Genomic DNA, 20,573 nt, shown 5'->3' with positions numbered 1-20,573 from the left:
AAAGAAATGCTGCTACTGATGTCATAGGGCCCAGATTTTTCTGAGGTCTCTCTTTTTGCACAGAGCCGTAGGCGGTGTGATTGAAATACAGCACCGGCGACTGACAGGTGATGCAAGCAGCTGACAGAGCTGATGAAATAACCACTCTGCAGCTTCCTCGACTTTAAAATTTAAACCATGCGCAACGCCGAAATCGATCCTGGACACGTTTACTGACTATAAATCAGCGGCAGCACACACAGTAGGCTAGTTGAACAAACTTTAAAGGAACCGATTGAAAGTTTGACGAACATCAGGATTTCGTAAAAAAGACGTTCATGGATTCCCACTGAAATCACATTTGGTCCCCGGGAGATTATTTGACTCTTGGCTCTTTTTTCTTTTGTTGCTAATGTTCTTTGTTAGAGAATTATGGTAATGATTTCCTAGAAACCCCGGCCAGGGAAAAATCACATCTAGCAGATAAAGACCTTCACCACAGCTCAGAGTTCATTAAATCTTCAGGCCGCCAAAGGAGGAGGTTGATCGAGGCCAGAGGTTTCTGGATCAGGTGGCGTTGCAATGCATCTACTGTCCGTATCAGTTTGCAGATATATATATACAGCCTTTATCAAGAGAAATGTGGGAGAAAAGGGAGGGAGACATTATCAGTAAAGAGAGAAAGAGCGAGAAAGGTTACAACAACAGAGCACGAAGCTCACAAGTTCAGTTGTGCTTCTGCTGGAACGGCTGTGCCCCTGTGGACAAGTTCAGTCCTTCAGTAGAAGTCCTCACCCTCCAACAATAATACTTACAAAATAAAGGCTGACCGCTCCAAGTAAAATCACTTCAGCTGAGTTCAATAGCTATTATTCATGTCCCAGTTCTCCATCCCATGCGCTACGGCTCCTGTGATGTTAATAAGGTAAAAGCCTCCTGAGCTGAGAAGAAGCCTGCGAGGAGCTGTGTCAACATGACGGCCCTTTGGTTTTTACTGTGCCTCCACCTTTTACCATCAGCCGACAATGTTTTGGACCATCGGTGTGTGTGTGTGTCTGTGTGTGTGGGTGCTTGTCGATCAAAAAGCTGCCAAGACTTGATCACAGAGCTGCGGGATATCAAATGAGTAGTTTGACATTTTTGCTTATTTGGGTCTTGCAGAGAAAGAGAGAGAGAGAGAGATTGCAAGTGAGAAGATCAACAACATCCATGCTAGTGGCTCTGTGAAGCTGTGGTTCTGGTGAAGTCTCACTGAACACAACATGACTCACAACCCATTCATTTTCCAAGGGACTGGAGCAAATTGCCGCCAAAGGTGGCGTAGAGGCCAGGCTGGGCTGATAAATTTAGAATGAATCAGCAAAACTGCATGAATTTATCAATACATGTTAGTGGAAAAATACACACAACACGTCCAATATGTGTTACCAGGGGACAATAAGAAGTGCCAAACCTCGCTGGGACTTGTGCTTCTGAGCCAAATAGTGACGTTTGAAATTAAAAGTATTGAAAAAAAGAAAGTCAGGACATTCATGTTTAAAGTTGCAAATTTACAAGAAAGAAAAAAAAAAAAGTGGGTTTTTTTTTCAATGAAGGAAACGTGTCTCTGCACTTCCAAAGGTTTGAAGAGCACAGGCTCCGTACTGATGTGGTAATTCTGGGCTAAAATAACAAGTACTAACAAGTGATACTGAAAAGTGAAGTTTGATGAGCTCTTCTACTGCAGGCAGAAAACAAAATAAGCAATGTGTGTCCAAACTTGCAAAACGTTACATGTGCCTTTCCCTGATATAAAAACAAAAACAAATTTGTAATTTTCTTAAACGTACTTTTCTAACCTTATGATGTCAGAGTTTTAGACCTGCTGTTTGTGTATTTCCATGCATTTTCTTAAGTTTCAATATATTGAGCTCTCAGGGTAGGCCTATTTAAAATGATTAATTATTTGGTAAATACAGAATATCATTAATGTATATCTATATAGATGGTTGTTCTTTATTTCTTATACATATATGAGATTGGGTCAATCTTCTCAACCAACTCTACATGAAAGCCTATAAGCATATTTACCCAAACGTTGAGCTGTTCCTTTAATGTGACTCATCATTTTCTGCCAAAAGACCATCTGTTGGTGTTGGTGTTGGTCTCAATTTGGAGGTTTTGTGATACGTGTCGCTGACCTTTGTCAAAGCTCCATCACAGGATTTAGTTCAACCATTCTCTCATTGGGTCTCTGTCTTCTTCTCACCTGCTGGGTTCATTTCAGCATGTGGATTATATGATGAGACCATATTCACCACTAATTCCTGACCTTTCACCTCCCGTGTACCTTCTTGACCCCACTCTGTGATGTAGAGGGAATTACAGCCCTGATATATTTCCGCTCTTGGGGCTGTTTTGATTCATCGTGTTTCTAAACAGACAGAATGAAGCTATTCAGGGTTTTCTTTAAAGAAGAACACCTATTAACGGAAGCAGAGCACATTTGTTCTGACCTTTATTCACCTTGTGACCTGAAGATGGACTCACCTCTGCAGGAGGCATGATGCTTTCGTCTTTAACAGTTCAGTATATAAACCAGCTGAGATCCCAGTCACACCAGTCATCGAGCAAGACAAGATCATCGTCGGTCTCTCCAGAAGCGAACACTGTCGATACCATGATCTCTGTCTACTCCCTGCTCTTTACTCTGGTGCTGTTCTCCGAGCTGAGCAGCCACTTGGTGACTGCGGCCATCCCTGCTAATAAGGTAGAGGATGGTGTAATAGAACAAGACGGCCTGGGTTCACTGCTGGGCGACGAACCCTTGAGCGAGCACGCCGCGGTGGCCCCCATCTATAGACGCCGCCTCGTGGTGGACACCAACGACAGGGACGAAGACGGGAACCCTAAAATCATCTTGGTGTCGGTAAGTGACACATTGTGATTGACAAAAGACCTTCTGAAGATGTTTAAAGGGTCAGTTTAAACAGTTATAAATCAGCTTGGTTGCCAGGTTTGGTTCAGTTCTCCAACGTTTACAATGCCGTAAGTTACAGTTTAGAAAATGGGACTGTTCAAGACATATTGTATAAGGTATTTAAATATGTATTTCTACAAAGCACTTGTAAGTAGTTCTGTTTTTCTGACTTTTGAGGTATTCAGCAGCAACTAGAATTCATTGGTGGTGGTGACCGCTTTGGAAAAAGGCCTTTAAAAAAACAACAACAGCGACTTTAATACAATAATAATGATGTGAACAGTTTTTTTTTTTTACAGTGCGGACATGTCACCTGCTTTTGGTTAGTTAAATGTGACACCACTCTAATTAAATCATTTATTCATGCGAGGATGTTTTTGTGTCGACACCTGTTCTTAGGGTGCAAGGAGTCACATCCACATAGAGGTGATTTGTATAATAAGTGCTCCAGTCTGATGAATAAGAGGTGCTGCGTTGTAAATAACCATCAAAAGACGACGCTAGCCTAAAAAAACAGGTCAATGAGAAAACCTAATTTTTATCAGAAGGTGTTAAAAGGGTTGATCCAGCAATTTAGCAATTATGATATGCCTTAAAGCTGGGCCACAGTTTAAAATTTAAGAAAATATGGACAGAGCTGAAATAGCAGAGACTGAAATATAAATATAAAGGTTTTCGTTCAAAATATGTGTCAATGCCGAAAAACCAAGCTTTTTCCCAATAGCTACTGTAATTCAGTTGGGTAACGCATTTAATTAGATCTTACCTGGAGTTTGTAAACCAGGATTTCTGTTAGGTATTTTTAATATTTTGCAATCTTCCCAATTAAATCCAACAGTAGTATTATGCTATCTGTGCTTATACGTCAGCAAATGACAACTCCATTATTGGCAAAGGGATAGAAATCCTGAACTTTCTCTCTGTGGTCATATTCTTGTCATTGTGTCATCACATTGCAGCATTGAAATTCAATCCAACTCAATCTAACCAGCTACTTGGGTTATTCTTAATTCATCTCGAGTTAACTGTCTGGCTAGTCTCCGTTTGCCGTCATTCAGGCGGCGTTATTCTGCCAGCGACAGTCATGCATCATAACTATTCATTGTATGAGAGTTCTTTCTATAAACAACCTCAGCTAACCATAGTTCAACAACAACAAAGAGCACATTATCTCCATCCTGTGCCTGAACATTTGACCCTTTTCAATTGGCCACCGTCCTCGCGTCTACCGCTAAAAGTCTATGTTTCATACACATCTATGAAAATCTTTTACAGCAGCGTTGGAAAACCGGGAAATACTATTAGCTGAAAAGGTCAAATGATCACAAGCCTATAAAGATTTATTGGAATCACAGTGGGAAGAATGATCGTATAGCTGTGCTTCCTCAAACGTTTGGTTGCTATGTGTAAAGAGTTTATCTGGCGGCTTCGTCTCCAGTGTGTCATGAACATGGTGGTTATCTCTGTGGTAATGGAGAACAGGCAGCCGCGATGGAGAGAACAAAGCCGTGGAAGAAAACAGGCCACTGTGATGTAGTAAAAAACTGGGGGGAAACACATTTTCTTCCATTTGGGTTCCTGCGACTTAGATCAGCTGGTAAAACACAGATCCAACACCTGCGCTGCACGTGAAACGCCGACGATCCAGAGTTCAGAGCCCGACGAGCCGTAATGTAATAATCACTGATCAATACTGTGTTTCAGGACATGAGGCAGAAGGGACACAGCCTTCGTGGGCTGAGCCCGGCCTTTAGCCGGAGCCTTCCTCTGCTCACAGACCGGAGCTTGAGCCACACTCCCGCCGAGTACAGCTTGAAAATAGATCGCAGAAACACTGACCTCGACAGTAAGTGTCCGGAAAAGCCTCTCGCTTCTAAGAAAATCCTCCTCTAAACCATTTCAAATTCCTGGATGTTTATACTAACTAATGCTCTGTATTCTTTCCTTCCTTCTCCCAGTGCTGCGATGTATGATCGGAAGAGTGTACCGACCCTGCTGGGAAGGTGCCACCCTCCAATGAATGTGCTGTAAAAAACAAAACAAAACTTCTTCCTCCTGTGTTAACACTGACATGCATGCATTTCCTTGTAGAAAATAAGAGCGTGCAAACATGTAAATCAAAATAAAAGTTTATTAAAAATGAAAAGCCTGCCATATATTTACAGTGTGGTTCATTGTTGTGGACTGTACAGTCAGCTACTGTTGAAATACATTATAAAACATGTGTAAAGCCACATCTTGACCAGATTGAGAGCTGGTTGAAGTTGTGCAGAAATGATTGATCAGGCTGATAGAAAAATTAAACAACAATTTTTCATCATTAATCAGTGAACCATTAAAGTCATTTACTGAACAGAAATTGCAAACAGTTGCCATTTCCCGCTTTATTCTGTTAATTTGAAACGGGGTTCCCTAATGTCCTGAACTCTTGGTCGGATAAAATATGATTTTAAAGATATCCCAGAAGTTGTGTCTGGAAATTACTTTCTGCCCTTTTCTGACATTTTACAAACGTAACAAATACAAAAAGGACGTTTTGGGAAATATGCTTATTCACTTGCGTGGTCAAGAGTTCGACGAGGGAGCGATACTATCGCTAGCAGGTAATTAGCTTAGCTTGCATAAAGACTGGAAATAAGGGGAAATGGCTATTTGGCTCTGTTTAAAGGGCAACAAAATCCCCCTATCAGCATTTTTAAATCTTACCAATTAAAACGTGATATCTTGTTTGTTTAATCTGTACAAAAACCTGCTGTGTGTGCAAAATATGAAGCTACTGATTTCAGCCCGTTAGCGCAGGTAATGTAAATGTGGGGAGACAGCTAGACTGGAGCTAAGCTAACGTTTTCTCCCTACACGAGGCGACTTCTCATGGAGCTCAGAGCAAAAACAAAAATAAGTGTTTTAGTTTATAAATATAAAAAAGAAAAACTGGATTAGTTAAACTAAAAATAATCATTAGCAGCATTAATTTTAGCAGAAACGGAAAATCTGTCATGACTTGTGTGCACATGAGGATCAGACTCTGAAGAAGCTGGTCAGCTTCCCCTGTCCTGCTATTAGCTTCTTCTTAGCCGCCGCCTTGTTTACAGTCTTGGCAGGCATTTTGCCCGAGACGGCAGCCGGCCGTTTCTTCTCCGGAGGCTGGTTCTCCGACTCTCCGTGTTGGTCAGATTCCACCTGCTTCCTCTTGCTGCCCTTGCTCTGCACCTGAATGCCACTTTTCTTCCTATTGCCAGCGCCTGCGCCTCTGCTCTGGGCATTTCCACTCCTTGGCGCGAGAGCAGCCCCCTGCCGTCTGCCACTCTGCTCCTTATTTGGACATCCAGAGGTAGGCTTGGCCGGGACGACTGAAACAAAACAAAAGCAAGTGTGAAAACCTGGTGGGAGAAAGAAAAAAGGAAAAAAAAAATAAAAAAAAATGCTGTGACGAAATTGCTGACGTTAGCTGCTAGTCGAAGCAGGCCGTGTGTTTATTCTATGAAGCTGAAATTTAACATTTGTCATGTAACCCGATGGAGCCAAGCCTGAATTCCCACGGAAACAAAAGACACAGGGGGAAATAGGCAAAAGGTCTGTGTAAGAGTGTGTGTGTGTGTGCGTTCTTTGGTTTTCACTACAGATGTGGGGGTGTGCGGGTTTTATAGAATGGGGATTCATTTAATAGCTAATGGTAAGTACCAGTCCCAGGGCTGGGATTGGGAAGGGTTCATGGCTGGAGCTGAGAAGGTGTGCCTCGGCCTCGGTCCAGCCGTGTGGCGTCAGAGGAAACAGAAATATATCCCAGCAGAAAGAGAATGCTGCACGGCTCGTGTTGACATTTTGAGCTTTTTCTCTGCTCTGCGTGCAGGAGGAGGAGAGGACAGAAAGTACCTGTAGGACTTCCAGAAATGAAGGTTGAGTCTGTACCTGTGGCTGCGCTCTCCACACCAGAGCTGCACCCCTCCTCCTCCTCTTCCTCCTCCTCCTCCTCCTCCTGCTGCTCCACAGCTGGGGTGGTTTTGAGTTTAGGTGCTGGGTGCACACAGGTGGGGACCTGGCTGCTGCTGGGGAACTCCAGCACACGGTTGAGCGGCAGCTCTTCATCTTTGTACGTGCAGGCAAACTGGGATCGGATGACTTTGTCTCTGGGCTGGAATAAACAAAAAAAAAAAAACCCCTTTGATCCAAGCTGATATGATAGGGACATGGCTGATGATGAGTATTAATTCAGCAAGCTTTGAAAAAAAAAAAAAATTTGCATTCTGGCTTTGAGTTTGGTGTTTTGAAATAAAAAAGGGAGAAAAAAAAAACTTCACTCATACTAAAATTTCAATAAGTGCTTTCCCACTCCTGCACATTGTCAGCTGCTCAACAGGACAGAACGAAGCACCACATGTTTACAGCTGCTCCGTGAAGCTGGACCTGCTAATTACTGAACACAAAAACAGACTGGACTGAGGCTGGAGAGAATAGCAGTTTTTTTTTTTTTTTTTTTTTTTAAGGAGATGAATTGAAATTTTGCTCATCTGCCACTGAATGGATCGCAATGAATTTTGGCGAAGACGTTTTGGATAAAACTACACATTTCAAACTTGTGGTTGAACTGATTCATCATCTAGAGACTATTAATTATGTGTACCAAAGTCATTATCTAAGTCACCCATCGGCATGTTTATAGTGTGACTCTTTCTGCAGAAGACGCCTTAGTCATTGATAAAAGTTGAGAAATCATGCATCAGCTCAACTTTACTCAAGTCAAGAGACTGAAGCCAACTCTTCTGACTGGCTTATCACACATGTGTAAAAGCAGCAGCACAACACCTCATTAAAAAGCCTTTTTGGACAGACTATAGTTGGTTGCAACAAAGTGAGGATGATAGTGAAGACTATACGATCCTGGGCCCTGGAGCACACAGATCCACGGCTTTTCATCCACTGTTTGATCTATGCCTGCCTGGGATTATCACAATCCAAGGATTTCACCCTTCAGGCCAGTGGGCCACAGTAGGGAGGAGAAATCTGAGGGAAAAAATACAGCGAGCAAAGCTGGGTGGGCCCGTAAAGCACAAAGGGATCAAAGCCTTTGTGCTATTCAAAAGAACTTCTTAAAAAGAGCACCTAAAACAACAAGTAACCGTAAGGACTGAGGCACACTTCAATAATGGAGCTAAAAATGTATGTTGCCCTGGTTGCATGCTAATAAAACATATCTGGAACGCCCCCAGAAACAATGGGAGGGGATGCGAGAGTGAACACGGCCAAACCATGACTGACGGAGAACATCTAATCCAATTACAACAGGTGGGAGCCCGACGTGGCACCGTGTGGTCAGACGGCCCTCATTCCTCCGAAGACGGCTGTCCTGAAATAACCCCCGCACACCGCCTGACCCGACGCTGGAGACACCTGACCAGGACATTCCTGATGGTGCTTCCAAAAACCAGGTGCAAGTCGTTTCTGCAGCCTTGTGTGTTTTGACATGTGTTCTTCTCGCAGGCAGGTGATAGGAGCGAGGAGCGAGGATAGCAGGTGCAACGCAACCACCATCATCATCACCACCAGAGGAGGACGACTCTGGGATTACAACGTATATTCTGCAGCATCTTCACAAACATAATTTCCTGACATAACAGAAGAGCAGCGCTAAATTGGCATTAGGAGATTTACTCAAAGTTTTTTTTTTCTTCTTTTCTCTGTTTGGATAGTCTGTGGCACTGAAGAAAAAAAAGATTTGGACGTGTCCCAAAAAGCAGAAACTAAATCTGTTCATATCTGTGTGTGCCAGTTGACGTCAGTGCATGATGAAACTGCTGGAGAGGGCCGGGATAAAGTCATTCAGCAGACAACAGGAAACAATAACCTTTCAAGTTTCCCTTGCTAGTCGAGTTACGCGACTGATATGGCATCTTCAAAGTGAAATTGATGCAGAAAGCTTCCGCTCACCGAGTTCAGGAAGCGGTGAGCTGCCCAGGGACCATTACAGCGCACTCAAACAGGAAGGCAGCCAGATTGTGGGGAGTTAAAATGACATCTGCTAGCGCAATCAAATAAAGGAGCCATTTCACAAAATGTGTTTAGCATACATGTTAAAAAAAAAAAAAAAAAAAGGAGTTCACACAGCGGAGCTACCTTGTGTTAATACACCAGTCCTACCTTAAAACCTAAAGCTGGCCTTGCTGGTGTTTTTAAAGGGTGACTCAGCAGTCGTGGAGTGGATGCACTGCTGGACTCACATCCTTAAGTAAAGGTTGCGTAAACCCCCCCCCCTCCCGCTAAAATCACAGTCCTGCATTAAAATTTTAATAGCAGTATTACCTGCAGAATGAATTTAAAGTATCACAATAACCCCGCTCTGTGTAATATTACCAGGATCTCATTATAGGGTTATTACGGCTGATTATTATAACTTATGTGTTTACATCGTTGTAGCCGTCATACGCGACACAGGAATTCAGAGGTATCTGATAGCGATATCGATATTGTAGAGTTTTAAATGAATCGTATATATCAGCCAATATTTTTTTTAAATATATATATAAAAACAGTATAAAGAGAATTAACATTGCGTTGACGGACAGTTAAAGAAAAAAAAGGAAAGGGTCATAATCGATGCAGCAGAAACACAGATGTTGGTTGTTTTTTTTTATTATTCCATTCATTCCTTTGGCTTTTCAAAACCTGGTGCCTACATTACCCACAATGCAACTGCAACAAAGGCAGTGGGAAATTTTGGGGTATGATAACGCCAGTAGAGGATAACAACCCATCTATTGAATTAGTTTATCTGATTTCTCAGCTGTAAACAAACTCTGTTGTCAACCGTGACCGATTTAAAACACTGAGCAGGACACGACACGGTTCAAGTTGTCAGTGCTCTCTGGTGGCCAAACCGTCTCATGAGGACACTCAGGACTTAAAATGACTCAAGACCTAGTTCGGCTTTTCTGTACCAAAGTTTACTTAAATGTAAAAGAGGCATGTATGTCAACTAGATCTGAAAAATCACCTGTAAACTCTCTCCATACATCCAGCTTCTCTAGTGGGAGAATTAATTTTACTTTTCTCAGTCTTGTGATGCAGTAAAATTCATATTTTTGGACAGAACAAAACAATTGAAGGTGTTACCGTTTGCTTATGTGTTATAGACACTGTAAATATGGTAGGATGCAACATAAAAAGTCAAAATTCTTACTTAAAATGATGATATAAAACGCATATATAAATAAAATGCCATCAGCTAGTGATGACACGATTATACATTTTCTTGGTACGATAATTGTCAGAAATAATCACGGTATTACGATTATCACCATTATACATTAATTTCATAATTTCAAATTTAATTTATTTACACAAAATAATTCAGTTAACATTCAAGTCATTAATTGTCATCTATACCAAATGTTTAGGTTTATTTGAATAGTTTTGACATGCTAACATTTAAATTCCTACCAATTCAATGTTAGATTAGGAAAATTAACTTAATTTAAACCAGTATCTGTGCATTTACCTTTATTTTGGTGCTTATTATTTGCTTATGGTTCCGACATAATCGTCATGATTCCAAAAAAGATAAATTAATTGTGCCGCTTAATACCGCGATTAATTGTGAAAACAAGTTATCGTGACGTCCCTACCATCAGCTGATCCCAAATCGTGATAACAACTTCGAGAATCCAGTATTTGTCATGCTACGTAGTGGAACAGAAGCGTAAAGAAACACAAAATACGTACGCGTAAGTAAGATTTTAACAAACTAACCCTGTTTTCATGACACATAACGGTGCAACAACTACAGCAAACCAACTAAATAACCAAACCAACTATCTACTGTAAGTAACAGTAAAATCTTTGAACTCAAAATCACAAGGCAACAGAGGAGGAATCTGCTAAATGTCGTGTAACATGAGGGTAAAAAAAAAAAAAGCAGCTGAGCTCAGAGGCAGGAAGAGCAGGTATCAATATCAGACATACAGTACAGTTACATTGTGCACTGTAAGCAAATGGTCCCGTCCTAATAATAGGAAAACATCAGGATTGGTTAATGGTTTGAATCCCCCACGAATAAGTCGTTTTATGCCATGGATTTAAACAGCACCCTCAAACCGACGCTAAGAGCTAAAACACAGCTGTGCAAACGGGAACGGTGGAATTCAGTTAAGATGTGAGCTTCAGCTAAGCAAATAAATAATATAATACCAGGGAGAAATTACAGGATATAAAGACATTATTTTCAATGTTTGTACATCTGATTCAATTTGAAGTAACTGATGGTTTGGATTTGGGGCTCTTGGACGGAGGGGCCCACGTTACCTTGGGTTTGAGCAGGTCTAGTCGGCTCTGGACTCGGTTCTTTAGGGGTTCTGGAGAAGATCCAGTAGACACTTCAGGGGATCTGAGGAGCGAGCCACAATGAAAAGCAAAAAAAAAAAGAAAAAGAAAAAAAGACAAGAGGTTAAAACTTAAAGGAGCCTGAAAGGTCACATGGTCAGAGCGCTTTCTCTCTCTCTCTCCTGAACACAACTTTATTCAGAGGTGTTTTCACAACAAACTGCCAAATCAGCCATTCGATGTCATCCACCTCCGACATAATGTAGGTTTCCCCTCCTCCCTGACCACAGGCAGTGGCTATTTTTTTTTTCTCTCTTTGAAAAAAAAAAGAAATATTATTTTTATTTCAGACGTTTTGACCAGAGAAATTGTTCCAGTGTGGTGTGGGAGGATTTTCTTCCATATGGTTTCAGTGCAGAGTTGTAGAGTCTCATGTTGGTCTAATTGCTCTTTCAGGGGCTTTCCCACTCTCACTGGATCCTTGTAGTAGTGAACATGGTCAAATCTAACTCGCAGCTCTGCGTGATAAACCAACATAGTGTCATAATAGACTGTTAAAATGAATGCTAGACCAATAAAAACTGACTATTATGGTCTATGTTGCTCTGTTTTTTTCTTCTTTTGGATAAACCTGAACTGAAATGGTTAAAAAAGGAAAACAGTGCCATTATTATCATTCTACATGTATCTCTCAGTCTGTTATGATCCATCACTTGCTGCAGCTGCGACTGAGCCAAATAAGGATGCAACAAAGTGTCACCTTCATCATTGATTAATCTGTTGATGCTCTTTCCAATTGACCTCAGAAAAAAGAAAAAAAATGCATAAAACAGAAATGCACCATAGCAGTTTCCTTGAACACACTTGGCAAGCTGGAGCTGGCAAATATTTTATAAATCATAAAAAAAAAAAGTGCTTCATTTTCTTTTGATTAATTGCCTAATTACTACAGAAACATTTTAAGTGTCCATTAACGAGATTAAAAGCCTGCAGTGGTTTTGTGAAGCTGTACTTAGTAATGTAGTAATGGCAGCGCATTAAGGATAATAGTAACATCTTGATTTTGCAAATTCACATGTTTTGCTAATTAGCATTAAAAGTAAACTACAGCTGAAGTTTTGCAGATAAAAAAAAACACAATATATAACTTTGCTGCAGTACGGACAGATATACGTAGAAGATCAGGCTTTTTAATTCTTCTGCAAATGGTAGATGAGCTGACAGACAAATGGATTTCACTTTTGAGGATTAATAAAGTTATTCGTATTAGTATTTGTAAATAAAAACTGAGTGGGGGTTCATCATCTGGGAAGAATGAAGATATAAAGTGATGATGAGGCAAAACGTTTGTTCTGTAACCAACCTGAACATCATGAGGAAGCTCGTCCCCTCGGCTCCACTGAGGACGGGCTGGTCCTCACACAGCAGCTCCGCCTTGTTCTGGCACGGAGGCGTCAGGGCCTCCTCGTCCAGCAGCGCCATCAGCACCTTCACCGTGTCCCGGCCTCCGTATGCGGTGGCGTGGTTCACCGTGTACGCTTTGGGCTGGAGAAGGAACAGCAACAACAAAACCAACATCAGGGTTCACACTCCATTTTCCAGGACTTTGCAGCTGCTACAGTCTGACAGAGATGTTATTATGCCACACACTAATACGTCCCCTGTCCCATTCATGCATCTTTTTGACAATTATACCTTATTTTGTACATTCAAGGGAATAGTTCACCAAAAAATGAAATTCAGTCATTAGTGACTCACCCTCATGCTGATGAATACTCTGGAGTAGTTTTTTATTGTGTGTCCTGAAGGGATATAGTCCAGAGTTTATTCGAAACAACGTAATTTAGGAAATTTTTACAGCCTAAACAGTCCTGTATTGCGCTCCGACGTTCACGTGCACCAGGCAAATTCAATACAGGACTGTTTAGGCTCTAAAAATGTCCTAAATTATGTTGTTTCGAGTAAACTCTGGACTATATCCCTTCAGGACACTTGGATTGCAGCGGACGAGCAGTAAGGAGGAATATTAAATGGTTTTTGTGTAGTTTTATGGACCTTTTTGTGTCTGGCGCTATTGACTCTCATACAGGATTTCGTCGGACTAGGAACCGGCCTCCCGGGTCTACAGATGCACTTTGAGGAATAAAAAACTACTCCGTATTCATCAGCATGAGGGTGAGTCAATACTGATGAATAAATTTCATTTTTGGTGAACTATTCCTTTAACAGGGTCTGAAAAAGTCAAAGTGAGATCTGTCTGGTAGCTGATGTCACAATGTGATCAATAATTTTCCAGGACAACTCAAGCTTTTCCAGGACATTTGACTTTTTTTTTTTTTCCCCTCCTCATTTTCCATGAGTTTTTCCATGACTGGAAAATCGGTCAACCATTTTCCAGGTTTTCCAGGACACGTGGGAACCCTGAACACGTCAGCGCAGAGAAGATGAAGCGGTGTCGTGGAGTCAGTGAGGAGCAGAGGTCACGGGGGTCACGTCTTACCCTGGCGGGGCTTATCCCCGTCCCACTTCCAGTAGCCGTCTCTTTCTGAGTCTGGTGGATCTGGCGGATTCTCTCCTTCAGCTCCTTCGCCGCCTCGTCGGCCGCGGCGTAGAAAGCCTCTCCGCTGCTGCGTCCCTTCACCAGCGCGGCCCTGATGGCGGTCACCAGCCTGGCCCCGCACGCGCTGAAGATGAGACGAAAACACAGCGACACTCAACATTGATGTACACTGGGAGAGCTGCATTGTTGCATTTGTTTTGGAAAGGAGTCGACTCTTTCTTCTGCCGAACACACACACACACACAGGTTTTCATCTGGATGGAATTAATAGCGTTCAAAAGTTCAGCCAATATTTGCCAACATGAATAACTCGCTCCTAAAAACTGAGAACCCAGAAAAGCCGGGGGCCTTAGTGTGAATGTCTTCAGGAGATATACTGCAGCTTCACTTTCAATTAATTGGACACTGACTTTAAGGTCTCAGAGTAATTGTTTCGGTGTTAACATCCAGTCGAGCTTTATTTCACTGTAACTCGGCTTTGCCAATGTTAACAGTTATGAAGCAGAAAATATCCCCGTTAAAAAGTCACCCTGGGCACTGTCACCGACCGACTGTCGGCGGAGAAACTCCAGGATTTTCCTTCTTTTAAAGTTTTATTTCTCCTTTTTTTTGTGCACGTGTCCAAAAATCATAGCAACATATCACGTCTGTAGGTTTCTAACAGTCAAGTGCACTGCACACTAAAAGCTAGAAGTTAGAAGGGATGGCGGCGGTAAGGTGGAGAAGGAGAAGAGAGGCGGTGGTCCAGCGCTGACCCGGCTCTGATGTGAGCGAGGCTCCGGGCTCAGTAACAGAATCATTTGGGAAAACAGATGTTTCGGCGAACAAGGGGCCCTGAACTCTCCGTAGAAGGTGTTTGTATGAGGAAACACAGTACTCCGCTGAGAGCGCAAAGGCACTGCCTGTTGAAAGACACGTGTTGGCCGGGTTCATCAGTGTCTCGTCAGACGTGGAGCAGCGAGGGCCCTGAATGAATCCACTACTACACAAACATCACAGTGTGTTGTTATGGCTCGGTCTGAGCGGAGCAGAGCTGAACGTCGCTACTGGGACTTGCCTTCACCTCAGAAAGCTCCACCATCCCCCCACTGCCCCGTCCTCACATGATTGACCGGCCTAAATCATTTCTGATAACCACTTCTGTTGTGGTGCCAAGTGCCTCCACGTCCAAAATAATCTGTAATGGTATGGTAGAATGATCTGTGCAGCTCCAAGGTTTGATGATAATTCATCAAAGTGAAGGAGGGGGGGGAGGAGAACAAGTTATTTAACAAAGACGAGCTTTGATGTAGCAAAGATGACCATGCTTTAGCAATCCACATGTTATCATGATGAGAAGCTTAGATGGGAGTCATTACAGGGATTTCAAGGGAATAATAACAGGCTGCAGCGGGACAGGTGGATTTCATGATCACAGGTATTATTTCAGCGCACAGGTGCCTGCCAGGCTGATACACCGGCTGTAAATATGAGCAGCAGCAGCAGCAGCATAAGCAGCAGTTCAGCTCTGTGAAATGTAATTCAATTAATGAGCATTGAAATCAGCTTCAACAGGAGAGAGGAAGCAGAACTTTAACCTGAACTCGAGTTACAGGAAAAGACGTGAAGCAATTCAAAGAAAATTCTGTCCGAATCGTAAATAAATCCCTCCCGAGTTTCACTGTACTTCGACTTCGCCCCGCTGCCAGACACCCAATCGCACTCGACTTTTCTTGGAATCTGTGCTGCTGCTCCCCAGTTGTCAGCGGCGGCGGCTGCTGCTGCTGCTGTGGCCGCCGTGGCCGTGGCTCGGGGTGATTTCTCTGGAAATTTATAAAAGCCACAGTAAATTAAATTTTTGTAATTTTGTAAGGATGCATTACTTGGAATGGAAAACGTCAGCAAAACTGTTTGTACTATCCTGTTTGGGATCATCTACTACAAATCAGTGAGGTTTCCCTGGTTATAGATAGGATGGAAAAAAACAGTTGTAAAAAAAGAGGATGATTTTATTTGAGTATCAATTTCTCATTTCAGAAAAGCCTCAAGGAAAAACTGAAAGAGCATATGTGTGTTTTTAATCAAGAAATACTATTAATGCATTGTTTCCTGCATTCTTCGATGCTGCAGCTTTTCATTTTGCTCATATACATATTGGATTAAACAGACATAGTGCAAATTCCCTTCTTATACTTTACACTTTTATCAGAAAATCTGTTTTTTTTACACTCAGAGGAGGTGGAAATGTTCAGCGAAAGCCACCGGATGCCACTTTAACCCACCAAAACTGCCACTGGGTTTGGTTAGAAATTGTGAACTGGCTGTGGCAGCACCACGCACCCAGAGGCCAAACAGCTCTAAGTGGCTTGATGGTCTCCTTGCTTTTTACTTTGAGGAATTGGGTCACCAAATTGGACCAGTGCTGAATGAGTTCCTAGAAATACCGCACAAACATCCAGAGTTGCTGTCTAATGCCGGTCTGGACGGGTTCAGCCACATAATGATGTAAATCATCCAAAGTACTGCAGGACCGGAGCCACAAACAAACAGCTGCAGAGACTATCCAAGGAAAAAACAAACAACTCCCCTCCAACAGACCGTCTTCTGACGTCAGCAATCTTCTTCATTTTTATGAGATGGGCTGATTTAGACGTAGGTAGAGACGTCAGATATGACAAGAAATATTAAGAGGAATATGTTGATCGGCTAAATTCACCAATAAAGATAATCTTGTCTTATATTGATAATTTCTGGTGCGCACTGCAGATGGAGTACGTCACATCCAGCTCACAAACTACAGAAGATCGACATTTTTAGAACCGCGGAGGAGAGCCGTGAGCTGCTCAGAGCTACGCTATGGAGGCTCATGGGATTTCTTGGTTTCCCTCATCAAACGCATCAAATACACAATCCAACAACTCCAAAACGCTCTGGTGGAGAAGTTGTGACCTGCACATTCACCACGATATGAGATAATAACAGAACGTTACCAGACAGAGTTGTTTTAGAGGGAAATTCAGAGACTGCTTGCCAAAAAACTGCACCTAACGGAACGTGCATCAGTGGTTTTGCATGAATTTACCTCAAAAACAACTCCATCTCCTCTGCCATTTTGTTGTACTTCTGTTTGTGAACGTTAACATCTACTGTGCATCATGTTTGCGTAAAGTCGATTAATCGGGACAGCTCTGTTCCTGTTGTGCATTTACACTGTATATTGTACAACACAATCAAGTGTATTCCTCTAAGCTCAGCTCAGCTCGGTTCTGTTCCCATTGTTATAAAAAATTTGCTACTCAATGCTTTTTCCTGCCTTTTGTTTCATGTTGGATTTAAAGTGGAAAAAAACTGAGCTGGAATCCATCAAGAATTTACAGAATTTACAGTTCAGTGATGAATGGAGCGCGTCGAGTGGCGGGGGCCTCCCAACAACTACAGCTGACTGACTCTGTCACAAAGTGCGGAGGCTTCACTTCAAACAGAAACAGTAAGACAGGGAGCGAGGAGCGGAAGCCCGGATTAAGCTGTATTGTGTACCTTGGGTCAGGAATCTCCCCCAGTATTTCTTCCAGGTTGTCTAGAAACTGGACAAAGTCAGACAGGCCTTTGACATGTTTCCTCAGTGGGTCAGACTCAGCTGGAGCGTAGCCCTTTCCTCCGAGCTGGATGGCCCTCACAAAAGATGTCACAGCCTGCAAAGAAGCACGAAAAAAAAGAAAAAAGAAAAAAAAGACTTGAATGTTGCACCAGAGAGGACGTCTCCAATTTATAAAGTCATAGTTTTTGGGGGTTTACTTGTTGTTATGCAACGCATGATGAATACATCATCGCTCAAGCCCCGAGGACATGCTGCTGCTGCTGCTGCTGCTGAGTGTGGATGTTTCTTACCAAGAAGAGAGAAGTGCTGTTGTTGTGTGCGGCGTGCTTGATGTCGGTGAACGCCTGACGTCCAAGCGCGCGGCTGGGGACGTCGAGGGTCAGCGCCACGGCCATGTCATTCTTGGCGTTGACGAGCAAACTCAGATAGGAGCAGAAAACCCTCCTCACCGCCATTTTCATCTGTTAGATACACAGAGTTCACATTAGTAAAGTCTGGAATTTAAAAAGCAAGATATGTGTTAACCTGGTAACTTTCAGACAAAGCTAGGTTAGCAGTTTTTCCAGTCTTTTTTGCTAAGCTAAGCAAGTATTTACTACATTTAAACGGACTAACTTGTATGGTGTAATGATTTTCTCATGTGTCTCTTGAATTAATACGTTTCCCCAAGTGTCAAAGTATTCCTATGATAAAACTTTTGGCCGGTCCAGGTTGTGTTTATCAGCAACCCAAAGGGACAGTAGCTTTACAGCCCGAGTAAAGCTGCTAAAAACAGCAGCTGACAGCCCGTATTAAACTCCAAAAATTACATCACCCCTAACTGGTAGTGCAGCAGCAAGCCTCCACTAAAAACTCATAAATTTGCAAGTGACAGAAGAGTGGAGGAAAGAGACTCTGTTACAGAAGCACTTGTCCAGCCCCACATTGTGCAGTGTTTTAAACATCTGCGTGGTAATTGAATTCACATTGCACTCTTAAATCTGAGTGATATGATATAGAGTTCCTGTCAATAAGGATGGATTCCAGACAGAAATTATGCCAAAGACTGGAAAAGTAAATGCATGGATTGTTGCCAGCAGGAGAAAAGCCTTTTCATATTACTAAAAACACTTTATATGAGGGTAGAGGTTAAAGTGGAAACAGGGGGTTTCTTATGGGACTTTATGATATAAGTTGCACCTTTTATTAATGCATGAAAGCAGGGCTCGGCCTACCTGAGAGCTGCAGGGCCTGCTTTTACTAGACGGCGTGGACGGCACGGAGGAGTCTGGCAACTCGGAGACCTCCACGTTGCCCGATAGGAACTCAAACAGCTGGGTCTTGGCAAAAGAATAGAAACAAAATATTAGAGAGATAAATTAATTGGTCTTATCGCTAACTCAGTAGGCAATCTGACCATCCACAATCAACAGGCTTGATTTCAACCAGCTCCCTCCCTCCCTCCCCGCTCACCGGGCACACAGGCTCCTCTGGATCCGAGTCCACGAGTCTCAGCTGTTTGTACATGGAGAGGATATCAACCAGGTCCACGGTGTTGGAGCGTTTCAGGAAGGATTCGTATGCCTCCAGGATGAGATCATAGTTCTCCAAGCGTGCAAAGTCGGGGGGTGGCAGGTGGAGTTTGCCTAACAGTAAGTGTTTCCAGGCCATCAGGACATCACTCAGAGCCACTTTGAACTCTCCACAGCGCTGTCACAGGAAGAGAGAAAACAGTTTAAGGAACAGCCGTAATTACTGACGGCCTGGAACCAATCAGTTCAAAAGCAGAAAAGACCTTCTCCTCCTGCAGTCGAAAAAACGGGCCGTGAGCGGTCTCAGCCGGAAACCAGTGGTAATGTCATCAGTTATAGACGTGATGACAGTCAGCCTGATGGTTCAATTCAACTATGCCATGATGATGATGTGAATTGGGCTCGTACTACCTTGCATTCAGGCCACCATATGACTTGCAGCTAGAAGACTTCTGCTGTAAATCTGCGAGTGTGTGAGTGTTTTATTGCTTTTTTTATTGAACGTATTTTGACTTTTCCATTTATTTTGTAGGTTCATGTCCTTTTGTCAAAAGAATTAGACACAATAGAGAAATAAAAAGCAGATCTTTTGCACAGTTTAAACACTGAACTGCCACAGAGCACTGATGAATAATTCACTTGAACTTTTTTGACATAATGTGCCTTTGTGGGGTTGGATACTACTGGATACTTTCCATTGCAGTTCACCCATGTGTGTTTCTGCTAAAATATTATCACATTTGTATTTTTTAGACTGTTTTTATATGTAATGAATTGCATGTGCATTCACAGATGCAATATTTGTTTTCTGAATGAATCCAGGGTGGTTTTGGTTGAAGGAAACTAACTTTTACCTGCTTATTCACTTCTGCAATAGCAAGCTGCAGCACCATCAACATGCCATCAGCTCCATGAATGGTGGTCCTCTCAGACTGCAAAACCCTGTGGCATTCTCTCCTGAAGGTTTTCACCATCAGCTTCAGACGGTCTCCGAAATCCTCCATTGCTCCCTAAAACAGCACAAAAGAGGATGATTTCTCACAATTCTTTTAAATTAAGATGCAACTTGTTTCAGGCTTAACTTTTACTAAATTAAATCTAGTTTATACCAACTCTGAGGGAACAAAAGAAGGTTATTGGACTTCATAGTAAATCCAAAAGTACTTTATAAAGAATTTCTTTCCACCTCCCTTGAAAAGAACCCCCCCAAGCTTACTGCTGAGCTAACTTAGTAACAATTTATCCCAAAAAAAGGATTTAGTTTGTCTTTTTCGTCAGCTCACAATACAAACATACTTATTATTAAGTGTTAACTGAGTATTAAACCACAACATAGCACAAAACAACGTTAATTTAGTGACTCAAACCTCGAGTATTGTGTCAGTCTTCAACAACAGAAACACGTCCACCAGCAGAAGAAGCTGTTTTGAATTTAAATCAACGATGACGTATACAGCCCTCTGGCCAACCAGCTTGAAGTATCCAACAATGGGGGCTTCCGGATTTAACGTATTTCTCTTTTACGCTTTTATATCAATTTTTTTTTGTTTACTAATAGACTGTGATTGTTCTAATCAATATTACTTTGAAACCTAATCGTATGTTGGTTTAAAGCGACGTAGTTTAATGTTTTTTAAATTTACGTTGCTCGAGATGTCCCCTTCTTATTTCCAC

The 20,573-nt window shown here is 42.3% G+C and overlaps 2 protein-coding genes across 2 annotated transcripts; one reads left to right on the top strand and one right to left on the bottom strand.

Annotated features, from left to right (window-relative positions):
* Positions 1–2,638: 2,638 nt before the first annotated feature.
* Positions 2,639–4,958, top strand: pmch (pro-melanin-concentrating hormone; the record flags this gene model as incomplete). The annotated part of the gene is made up of 3 exons (XM_083999364.1): positions 2,639–2,887; positions 4,643–4,784; positions 4,897–4,958. The coding sequence occupies 3 exons, from the start codon at positions 2,639–2,641 to the stop codon at positions 4,956–4,958; spliced, it is 453 nt and encodes a 150-aa protein (XP_083855490.1).
* Positions 4,959–5,929: 971 nt separating this feature from the next.
* Positions 5,930–19,903, bottom strand: parpbp (PARP1 binding protein; the record flags this gene model as incomplete). The annotated part of the gene is made up of 10 exons (XM_083999168.1): positions 5,930–6,288; positions 6,848–7,070; positions 11,234–11,315; positions 12,615–12,796; positions 13,752–13,935; positions 17,328–17,482; positions 17,679–17,849; positions 18,603–18,707; positions 18,841–19,077; positions 19,754–19,903. 10 exons carry the CDS (start codon positions 19,901–19,903, stop codon positions 5,957–5,959), a joined length of 1,821 nt encoding a protein of 606 aa, XP_083855294.1. The 3' UTR covers positions 5,930–5,956.
* Positions 19,904–20,573: the final 670 nt, after the last annotated feature.

Source organism: Trachurus trachurus (assembly GCF_905171665.1).
Source record: "Trachurus trachurus genome assembly, chromosome: 23".
NCBI lineage: Eukaryota > Metazoa > Chordata > Actinopteri > Carangiformes > Carangidae > Trachurus > Trachurus trachurus.
The sequence above is the reverse complement of the archived record's forward strand: the minus strand, read 5'-3'. Positions and strand labels throughout refer to the sequence as shown.